The sequence below is a fragment of the Anneissia japonica genome, unplaced genomic scaffold (genome assembly GCF_011630105.1).
Source record: "Anneissia japonica isolate Jap-2015-1 unplaced genomic scaffold, ASM1163010v1 scaffold7731_len1735946_cov199, whole genome shotgun sequence".
In the NCBI taxonomy this organism is placed as follows: Eukaryota; Metazoa; Echinodermata; class Crinoidea; order Comatulida; family Comatulidae; genus Anneissia; species Anneissia japonica.
In genome coordinates, this window is record NW_022758997.1 from 532,829 (window position 1) to 544,726 (window position 11,898).

The 11,898-nt window shown below is 34.6% G+C and overlaps 1 protein-coding gene across 1 annotated transcript in view; it reads right to left on the reverse strand.

Annotated features, from left to right (window-relative positions):
* LOC117125478 (low-density lipoprotein receptor-related protein 2-like) overlaps positions 1–11,898 on the reverse strand; it is a 136,419-nt gene that overhangs the window by 80,459 nt on the left and 44,062 nt on the right. The window contains exons 27-36 of the mRNA XM_033271972.1: positions 11,656–11,775; positions 10,834–10,959; positions 10,418–10,623; positions 9,149–9,333; positions 8,060–8,288; positions 7,718–7,738; positions 4,885–5,062; positions 3,242–3,364; positions 2,350–2,537; positions 818–1,065 (exon numbers count right to left, since the gene is read on the reverse strand). Coding sequence (XP_033127863.1) covers positions 818–1,065; positions 2,350–2,537; positions 3,242–3,364; positions 4,885–5,062; positions 7,718–7,738; positions 8,060–8,288; positions 9,149–9,333; positions 10,418–10,623; positions 10,834–10,959; positions 11,656–11,775 — 1,624 coding nt within the window. The remainder of the gene's footprint in view (positions 1–817; positions 1,066–2,349; positions 2,538–3,241; positions 3,365–4,884; positions 5,063–7,717; positions 7,739–8,059; positions 8,289–9,148; positions 9,334–10,417; positions 10,624–10,833; positions 10,960–11,655; positions 11,776–11,898) is intronic.

The window sequence follows — 11,898 nt, forward strand, 5'->3', positions numbered from 1 at the left end:
TTGCAAACCTCGCTGTGCAAGTCGCTTGTGTTCTTGAAATAATGCAGTTGGCGCAACGTTTGTGGCTCAGACTCAACCTTGAGGTGTTGGGGGGGGGGGGTGTTGCAAACCTCGCTGTGCAAGTCGCTTGTGTTCTTGGCAAGACACTTTATTTATTTTGTTTTAAAAACACTTAAAAAACAGTACACGGCTACAAACAATCCAAATTCACAATATCATTATGAAAATATACACATACACGGGGTATATATATGTTTGTCTCGCTCTACAAATGGGTACCGGCATATGCTGGGGAGGTAAAAAAGACTGTAGGGGAAGTGGCAAACACCCCAAAGCCTTGCATACTCTGCCCCAAATGCCAAGGAAAGAGAGATGGGCACTCCGGCTTATAAGGGCCAGAGTGAAATAAATAATAAAAAATAAAAATATATGCAAATAAACTGGCCCTTTTAAATGCATGATTTAAATTATCAAGCAAAAAGAAATGAGGGTGAAAGTGGTAATTATCATGGACATCTGGTGCATAAGAAGGAATGGTTTTATTATTTTCAGAGAATTTTCTGGTTAAGGGAACAATGAGGGCATGTGTTGGCCTGGGATGAATGGTTCTATTCGTGAGGTGTTCTTATAAAGGAACAAGGACAATCCGGTTTATCAAGGTAAGCAGGGGTCCCAAGTCGTTGATTTCAGGGTATTCCTGGAAACTTGGGAATACCCTTGGGAAGTATTCACAAAATAGACTACAGAAACAATGGCAACAGTTTATATATCTAGGTACATTAACAAAATAGATCATGTCAATTAAGATTCTTCTTACCCGTTATTAGGATTAACACACATGGATACTGGATTGTCAACGTTCCCTCCTTTGCTGGAGAGGATAACTTTACGATACGCAACATCCTCATACAACCGCATCACCTCAATTGTATGCATAGTTGGATTTCCCCAATACATGTTGTCTGCAAGCCAGTCAATGGCAATTGAAGATGGTGATCCAACATAGGCTGAAGGTGATACCGTGGTCGAATTCTCACCTGTGATCAGGGTACGTTTTATAACGCCCTGGTATAAAGAAAAATCTTTGTCATATGTGTGTGTACTTGCAGAAAAATATATCTAACAATTAATTAATTTACGATTTACTGTTGGCTATAACATTTGGAAAATCCTGAAAATCAAAATTAAATTACAACATTTAACAGCTCAATAATGATGATAAAGTAAGTTAACTATAAGATACTACGTTTTCAGTACCAAATCTGAGCTTACTTTACTTAACTACAATGCATCCTCCAATTCAAGAACACTCAAATTCCGAGACCCCTCCAATTCATCTTTTTCAAAATACCAAATAACAATCGTCATTATATTAACCTTGAAAACATCACAAATTTTCAGGTCCCAAAGGTGGTCTTGGAGGGCGAACTGCATACTAAAAAGTAAGCAACTGATAAAGTAACTTTTATTTTTTCAATATTTTTAGCTAAAACACGGACAGTATACTATATTTTTTAATGATAATGCCATAAATCTCTGCCTCTCAAACTGTAAGTCACTTTTCAAACTATGGGTTGCGACCCAAATTTGGGTCGCTTTGGGTCGTCTAAGCACTTCTGAGCTTTGCGAGACTGCTATGGTAAAACGCATTTCGAAACATAGTGCAAAATACTTCTACATAGTTGACTCAACTTAAGAGATACACCCAGACTTAGCTATGAAGGCAAAAGCTAGAAATTCATTGTCAACTCAAAACCTAGTATCTACTTTCATGGTTTCATGGTACTGTAGCCAACATTAAAGTTAGGCAGGAACATAGCTCACATTAAGACAACATACCAGTTAATAAATAAAACTTACATCTTGTTTAAAAAGATGAGTTGCTGCTTTTCATGTGAGGGGGTGGAGACATACATCAATTTTCAATTATTATTTACCCACTCAACCTCACCCAAGTCGAACATTTGTCATTGTTTTGTTAAATATTGAACATTTCAAAATTACTAGTGTAGTAAATCTTTTCCAAACTATTAAATGGAACATTCTGCAAAAGAATGACAATAACAAATACCTATACATTGCTGACTTAAAAAAAAAACCAAACGATTTATCACAGCTACTTAGTATTAGACTTAGCTAAGGTTGACTGTAGAAATACAACAGTATATCTCTATTTGATAAGGAGGCACATCCTATGGCTATTAAATTATACTAGCATAATTTTGCAGATTTCAGAGCAGCTTATTCCAAATTATTGTGGTGTCAAAATAAGAGTAGTGCTTTCCAAGTGAGCCATTTCTTTGAGCATTTACACTATTTATGGCACAGAGAACTATACATTTAACTTACCAAACCATTACCATCACTGTCCCTTTGATCAACCCAATACAGATAGCCCTTTTCTACATCAAAATCAACGTCAACTGCATTTGAGGCTCCCAAAACTGGAATGATGGACGTGTAGGTTTTATCCGTGGGATCCAGACTAATTCCATCGACATATAAACCCAATGCCAGCAACAAGAATGGATCACCCACTGTATAGAAGAAAAAATGACTCAAGCATATCATGGATGAATTTTTTTTAAATGTTAATGATTGTTGTAAAATATACTTTGATGAAATCAGTTTTGAAAATCAAGTGCTTGAGATGTATAAGTTAATAATGATGAGTATAACAAAATATTGAGATGATGATGATGATGATAATGACGATGATGATGATGAATAAGTCATTTCATAGTCAATCAACATAAACCTATGCTGAGCGTTGGTGATATACGAAATAGCTTATAGCACTGATGAGAAAGGCGATAATGATGAGGATGTTGATAAAGAGGAGGGGGATGATGATGATGATGTTGAGGTGATTGTGGTGACAGTGGTGGTGGAGTTGGTGATGAAGACTGTTAGATTAGTATGCTATAGAGGGCGTGTTGTAGAGCATGACTTGCACCCATGGAAACGTGTGATTTTGAAGTTTAATAAACTCATTGTTATCGTTGTTTATATACGTTTGACGTTGTCATCTTTACAATCAGTGTTCAAGAAACATAACAAAGACGAAGAAGAAAATAAAGGTGAATGTAAATATTATGATGAAAATGACGATAATGATAATCAGAATGATGAATGATAAATGACAAATGATGATAAAGATGTTCGTAATCCTGAAAAAAATTTGGTTAATTATTATAAAGCCAATCATCAAGCCATATTAATGATTTCAGCTTTTACTCACTTCCACAGGTTAAGCTGTCACTCTGAAGTTTCAATCCAGGTGGGCAGAGACAGGTGTAACCATTATCGTTTCTGGCCAACACACATATGAATGAACATGGATTGTCAGCACATGGGTTAGGGGCTGAAAAAGATTTTGTTCAACAGGGATAAAAACTATAAATAATGTATATTGAAACAAAATATGTAAATCACATGATGAGAATATTTACTTACCAAAGATCCAAATTGAAATTTAGTTTTCTTAAATAATATATTATGCCAAGAAAATACAAAAACAAATTCAAGACAAAGGAAAATCATAGATAAATATAACAACAAAAGATTTATATTTGTCATTGGCATGTTAACAAACCAACAGAGATACTTGTAACATTAAATTAATGAATCAATCTGGCTTGAAATGATACAAAGTACATAAAATAATATATAGACTATTATACTGAGTACTATAAACAAGACTAGGTCAATGTTAATGCCTTTAATGGTAACGGTAATGACCATCTCCACACTGTTATGTTTTATGCGAGACAACAAGAATTGTGATTTGCCAATACATGTAGTTATGATGTCATATCACTCCATATATGGGCATGATGTTATATCACTTAAGTTCTCTATCATTCAATCTGTTATTTAATCAACCAATCAGTAACAAAAAATACATTAACATGACTTATGTAGTTGTGATATAAATATACTAAATATAAGCATAATAAAATAATAATAATACAACAGAATTTTCATTAATAAACATTCTTATCTTGGACGATAGTAAAGAGATCAATACTCTCATCATCAATTTTCGCTATAAAAATTATGGGTAAACTTTTTTGAATACACTAATTTCTAATATTTAAGTTCATGACTTTTATCATACTTCAAAATGAGTAAGTTAATTTAAAAAATTATTGTTTTCATTTTTGGGTATTTTGCATGGGACATTTTGAATTGAAGTAAAAAACTTGAAAAAAAAAAAACATACTCATAAAAATAATCATTAAAGTGGCAGACAAACCACCAAATACATTAATTATGATATAATTTTGATGCATTCAGATTATATTAAAAAGAAAACATAAAAAAGTTATGTATTAATAATGTGCAATAAAATTAGGTTAATAAATTATTTTAAATGACAAAAATCAACAGTGATGTTGGTAATCATGAGTAAGATACTTACCTAGATAAACAGATATATGCTAATATTGTCTCCAAAAACACCCCTAAAAAAAACACAGGATCATCCATCCCAGTGCCCAGTATAAGAACAACCTATACCACACACACCCTTTTCATAATGTAGAGTATACTTACACAGTGCCCTGGGCTCAGGCTCATAACCAAGGTGTTTCTGTGATTTGGCTGAACCCATTTTTGAGTAAACCCTAGACCAAGATTCTTTCCCTGGATTCCACAATGGCACCTAAATATACTCTGGATCCTTTGCCTCTCATAGAAAACCTCCCCTCCCTCTCTAAATAAATCATGGTTATGGGCCTGGGAATGGATGGTTTATTTTTTAAGGTTGTTAGTTTTGGAGAGAACATTAGGATTACTGTAGTTAATCTGTGATATGTACTGACTAAATAGACTAAAGTATATGGTTTTTGCTCTTATGAACTATGTGTCACTAAAACGTACCCATTGGTTGCCGAACAGAATGGTAGGCGTGGATGTCAAGAGGCATTCTTAGACCGGTAAGAGTCGGCCGAACATCGGAACTATTAAATTTGTGAACTTGTAAAACTTCATTGTTTAGGCGATCAGTCCAATACAAGTAATCTTCAAACAACGTAAGTGAATGAATGTGTCGCAAATGCTAAAATTCAGACGTGTTAATGCAAAAAGAAAAATATAAATGAAAGAAAATGGTTAAATATTAGTTAATATAAAATAAAAAGTAAAAAGAATTGGCAAAATAATGTTAGAAACACAATATTTTCAAAGAAACAACTCGGATAAAATTCTGTGTATGGTCCTCGATGTTGAACAATGAAATATGACTAGATGCCTGGGGAACTGTGCAGGCTGCAGTACGGTGTCAATCATAGTCAGTAGACCAGGGACAATCCTCTTTCCCCCTCCCCCCCCCAATCTTTGAACAGTGTACCAATTTTGTTCATGCACATTAAGCACACAGGACCAATGCATTATTCTTATTCTTTCTTTTTTATTGTCGAGACAAGAAAGTACAATTCAATTCCCTGGATGGTCGGACAGGATTTCAGAAACTCCAAAGAAATACTTAGAGAATTACAGAGCATTATTTAAATATCCACCATGCAAGTCATTTTCTGAGCTTTAGAAGGCAAAATTTGCATTGAAAATGTTACATAAGCAGATTTTGCTAGGCAGTTTCTTTGTAAAGCTTGTAGCTGAATTCCAAAGTGTACAGCAGGTTTTCAAACAGAATTATTGGATTTAGAATTTGAAAAAAAGGCAATATAATTAAACATCCATCTGGTATACATTTGTTAACAGTCAAGAAACTTTTAGAATCTGAATACAGAATTTAGAATTAGATTAGTAATATTTAAATGCACTAACATAGGAAGCACAAGTAACAGTAAAACAATAAGCATCAAAATTAAAATTAATGTTCTTGCAAAATCTTATATAAAACTAATAATAATAATAATTATTATTATTATTATGTGCAGGCTGTAGTACGGTGTCAATCATAGTAATCAGTCAAATTTAAGTAATGGCAGGTGTTAGATGAAACTTTATTACATCTTTAAATAACACAGTTCGGCCTCAAATTCAAGACCAACTGTGGGACCTAAAATTGTGGGGTTCGGTCTTCAAATAGATGGATAGCTTTGTGTTTAAAGATTGATTGTAGGTAGGCAAAGTGGTCTTGCTTTTTGAATTGTAGGGCAAACTGTGTATACAGTTTACATTTTTCAATCTAAAAAGCACCGCAGACACCATGGGGCTGAGGTTGTACTCTCCATCTGTAAAATTTACTTTCTATACAGACATCCCTCTAGTTGAGTCCCTGAATTCTACCACTGGTCAATTATCATTAAGCCTGGTGAAAATCGCTACACTGTCACTAGAGTTTTTTTCGGTGCAATTGTAGTACTTCGTAGCAGTCCCCGATGAAATCGGGAAGGCTCCCAAATTCGACCGACCGACCAATCAGCCGAAAGCTGTCGGCGGTAGTATGTAGCGATTGTATGGAAACAAAGCTTTAGTCAACAACTGATACAAGGCTGTCTCACTGACCATTGGCTACAGCTTTGACTGGTTTAAGTTAGTCGAATTTAGACTACATTGAGTTAAACCCTATCCAGACTATCAAATTTTATTTGACAAAAAAATGTGAGATAGCTAAATATGGTCATGATAACATCACATCATGACCATATATAGACTCATCGTGACTATATAATGTTTGTACAAATTCAGCTGTAACTAGAAAAAAAACATTCACTTAAGAAAACCACAACATATCTGATAATAACATAAATGAACTAATTTTCTCTAATTTCACTAACCGTGGCAAAGACAAGTCGAACCAGTCACTCGTCGCATAATTCGATTTTTGAGTTATTAACACAGAGTTTAAAGGTAAAATGTGAGCTATAAAATGGTAAAAAAAATTATTCAAATCCGAGATTTCCTTATGAAGTTAGGAGCGTTTAAACATACAGCTTTTTAAAGAACAATATATGAGAAATCAGCCTTCAAAGTGTAAGATTTCGGGCATTTCTCATGCAGAAACTATCATTAAATCTTTAGAAAGTGTTGTTTTAACATTGAAAATGAAGAAAATAACAGCATAGCATGATGTATAGATATATAAAAGTTAGTTTAGTGAAATAAAATAGATTTTTAAAAAAATTTGACATTTCAGCATGTTTTTGCCATTTTCTCTGAAACAATTTGCAACAAGTGATTGGTTTGGCTTGTCTTTGCCACAATTTCTATTTCAGTAGCTACAGTGGCGTATTTAGGGGGGTGCACAGGGCCCCATCAGCACTCCCATTTCAAGATTCCTAGATACGCCACTGAGTAGCTAGCTATGCAAAAGGTTTCAAAATAATATAACAGCAGCAACACATAGTAACCAGGCAAAACCATAGTAACCAAATAGCAACAAGAACAATAACCAAATAGCAACAAGAACAATAACCAAATAGCAACAAGAGCAATTGAAACATATTTTTTTTTTTTTTTTATATTTGCTTCTCTTTTTATTGGTCGAGGACCCCTATGGAAACAAGCTCATAGAGCTTATAGGGTTATCCTCTTGCTCTCATTTCTTTTTTTTTTTGATATTATAATAATGAGGGCAATAAATAATAAACAAACAAAGAAACAAAAAACACCAAAAATCACCATGCCAACAACAGCCTATTAACCATATAAACCTAGCAACAGTAACAGTAAAAAATTCTGTAACAATTCAAAAGTAACAATTTAGCAAGATAGCATTGCAAAAGCAATATCAAAATATTCTTTTTACCTCTTCTGTTGTGTCTGAGAGCTTAAAATAAATTAATATAAAAACAACAATCATTAACAATCTATTAAATAGAACATTAGATACATAATAAAAACCATTTCATATACTTGGATCTGAACCGAAATTTGAGCTGCATTTCCAGCATTCCTATTCTTATATACAGATCTGACTTTCTGATCTGTTTGCTAAACTTTCAATTCCGAAAATTTGGATTTGGTGTGAATGCACCTTTACAGTCTCACTATTATAGTCATTGATAATGACCCATCATACGGCATGCTGTTGCCAACAACTTGTGGCAGGCTTTAGTCGTACTGAGCAAAATTTAGAAAGCGGACATACCTGGGTGCTGACAAGTAACTGTTTTCGTCCATTTCCATCATAATCGCAGTAGTCGATAAAATCCAATCTGCTGTCTGCAAAGTAGATCCTTGAGTTTGGATAGTCAATCGTGATGGCATTAGGCCAGTAGAGTTTGTCTGTCACTATTTGTATACGTTCTGTACCGTCCATCGCCATACGTTCTATGCGTGGATTAGTACCCCAGTCAGTCCAAAATATATAACGGAATCTACAAAACAATTTCATTTGTATCATTGTTATTAGAGTTTTCTGTGTCTCTTAAAACCTGAAAAAAATCCCACTACCCCCACAAAAATGTTCATATAGTATATCAACTTCAAATCTGACATAGATTTTAAAAAAAAGAAAAGAAAAAAAAAAAAAAACACCTCAGTTTTCAATGTTTAACAGCAGGGCCAGATTAACATAAGGGATTTTGGGGCAGCAGCCCCGAGCCCACAGGCTCCTAATGGGGAAAAATAGGCCCACAACCCCAGGAAAATCCCCGAAAACCTGGTTTATGTTTTAGCCACAGAGTATTTAGGCCCACTTGCAATTACAACCCCAGGCCCCACAGCCCTTTAATCCGGCCTTGTTTAACAGACTTTTTAATATTGAACTATTATCAATCAGCCAATTTGACGATGATGCAGTCTCCCATCACTTGTGATATATGAGTGTTTCAGAGGTCACAAGTCTTCCGCAAGTTGGGCCTGCACTCAAGCAAGAATCTTCCGGAAAATAACCTACCTCCCGCAAATTCATAATACAGTACATGCATGTTTTTACTACCAATACTTTATTATTATTATTATTATATCTATAATTGTCTCAGCACCGATGGGTATCACCATGCTGCCAAATAAAATGAAAGAAGTTCATTTAACGATCTTTCAAAAGGGACTTCTTCTATCTTTTGGGACCTTTGGTGTGTAATATCCTATCTGAGCACATAAAGACATGATTAGTATTAGCAAAAAACACAAGCCTTCCAGAGCTCTTTATATTACACCGCCAGGTAAGTAAACAATATGAAAAATAGTGATTTTAGAATCAATGATTATACTTTACCCTTGGTGATCTACTTACGGGGGTCGAGGGTCAAGAGCAATTCCACGTGGGTTTGTTAAGTTTGTGCTTATAAGGATAGCACGATGCTGCCCATCAAGACGAGCGACCTCCATAACCCTTAATGAATAATCTAACCAATAAATATTGCGCCCAATCCAATCCACAGCAATTCCTTCCGTAAGAAACATACCAGCCTCTAAAAACTAAAAAAAAAAAAATTTATTTTAATATGTCTGTGGGTGTTTTTAAAAATTTTTATGATCAAAATTTATTACTATCAGTACTATCTTGCAAACAAGAATGAAAATGTCAGCTAATCTAAAATGATGACATGTATTTACTTTTATTGCTAGATGTGTCATTAAAGGCCAATACTCACTTAACATAAATACATGAGAAAAAATACTATGCTATTGGGATTGTGGCGTCACGCCACGAATGCCAAGTGACCAGCACACCGTAAACTATGCATCCAGGGGTAGGGACTTAACTACAATAACGATGACATGCATACTGCTATCCTAACCAAACTATGGATGTTAGTCAACTGAGGTGCAAGTGACCCACATACCCCTATCATAACCAAACTATGCATCTAGATGTAGGAATGCCACTTCACAAAGTTCCTAGTAACCAGCATACTCCTCGTCCTATACCAATTGAACTATTGCAACTCGAGGTAAGTTATGCCACTGAGGTCATAGTGACCCACATAACCCTACCCTAACCCTGTGAATATATCTGCTTTTAAAATTTTGTAGTTAAGAACTAAACCACTTTGGAAACCAGTACTATGTATTGATAGTGTATATTCAGTATAAAGAAAGAATAAAAATAAAATAAAATAATAACCAAACTATGCATCGAGAGGTATCTGTATGGTCTCATGCAAATACCATTTGAGGTTGTTGTCACACGTAGGTTGGGGTCAGGTGTGTAGCAGTTAAATTAGGAAGTGGGCGGTAGGGATGTCAGGCCCTAATAACCAGCATACTCCTACCCCAATTGACCTAATACAACCTGAAATAGGTTACTACACTGAGGTTCTAGTGACCCACATAAGCCTACCCCAACCAAACTATGCATCGAGGGTAGGGATGTCGCGTCCTAATAACAGGCATACTCCTACCCCAATTAACCTAATACAACCTGAAATAGGTTACTCCACTGACGTCCTTGCAACCCACACACCCCTACCCTAACCCAACTATGCATAATACAGTCAGCAACAGCTTTATTGACATACCTAGATTATCTATTATAAAATAAACATCAAAAAAATCTTACGACTGTGGGATCAGAACCATCAAGATTACAACTGAAAATCTTAGAAACATCACTATCTGTGTAATAGAGTCTTGCTGTCTGATAATCAAAGTCTGTGGCAACGATGTTGGTTTGATCATTAACAATAACTCCAGCAGTGTCTTGATGTATGTTCATTCTAATAAGTTGATTACGATTGGAGATTATCAGATATGCATCAGATGAATCTAGAAATAAACCAACAGAGAATATTAAACAATATGTAAAACATTGGTTTCAGAAGCCTGCTGCATATAAGAGGAATGCTCTTGTAACGATCAAATTTTTCATTGTGAATCAAAAACAATTCATAAATGATATCCATTGCTTAATACATTTTATTATTTTGCCAAATCATTAATATCATTTAAGTTGATTTTCTTTATTTTACCACATACTTTGAGCCTTGCATGTTCGTCCATCTGGGTTCAGGATGTATGTACTTTCACACTGGCAGTCAAAAGACCCCTTGTAGTTGGTACAATTCTGGCTACAATGACCAAGAGGCATACACTCGTCAATATCTAGAAATAAGTATATAAATACATAAACAATAGGAAGATACATAAATAAATGGAAAATAAATATATTGTTAAGCTCTGTAACCCCCTTATGTATGGTATTGATGACATCACATCATGACCATATATAGACACTTCATGACTATATATGGACATACAGCAGTTTTTTTGCCAGAAAGAAAATAAAATGTAGACAGATGGACATGATAACTACACACATAACTAGAGGAAAAGAAATAAAGAAGAGATAGATAGCTATACGACAGGTAGGTAGGTAGGTAGGTAGGTAGGTGGGCGGGTGGGTGAGTAGGTAGGTAGGTAGGTAGATAATTAGATAGAGGAGGAAGAGAGAGACAGAGAAAAAATGGTTAGACGAGACTGTTTTTATACCTTGTTTAGCAACAGTGATTTCAAATAAATATAAAATTTTATTTTAGGCCAATTAGCACATTAGCCCCAACAAAAAATATAAATATCTGGGAAAAAAAATGTTTTTCTTTCCTTTAAAAAAATAAGTAAAAATTAGCGAAACAAGGTATAAACAGTCTTGGCTTAGGCAAACAGAAAAAACTGAATGTAATTAAGGTGGGAAGGCAGAAAATGATAAAAGTATAAATATAATGCTCAAAACAAATTTAACATAAATTTATCTTTGTTCAAATATTTTGTTTAAATAAAGGATTAGTGTAATGTTATTACCTTCACATATTGTTGAGTTGACCAATTCATAGCCCTCGCTGCATCCGCACTGTGCTCCAAATGGTGTCTGAAAGCAGAGCTCACTACATCCTCCATTGTTTGTACTACAACTCTGCTCATCTTAATAAAAAAAAAACGTAGTACAATCACTCCTGACTTCTTATAAAAATATGACATATGTAGAGTGGACCTGTGGTTAATGGACCCTTCTGGTGTGTCAATCAAACTTTACAAAAATTATAT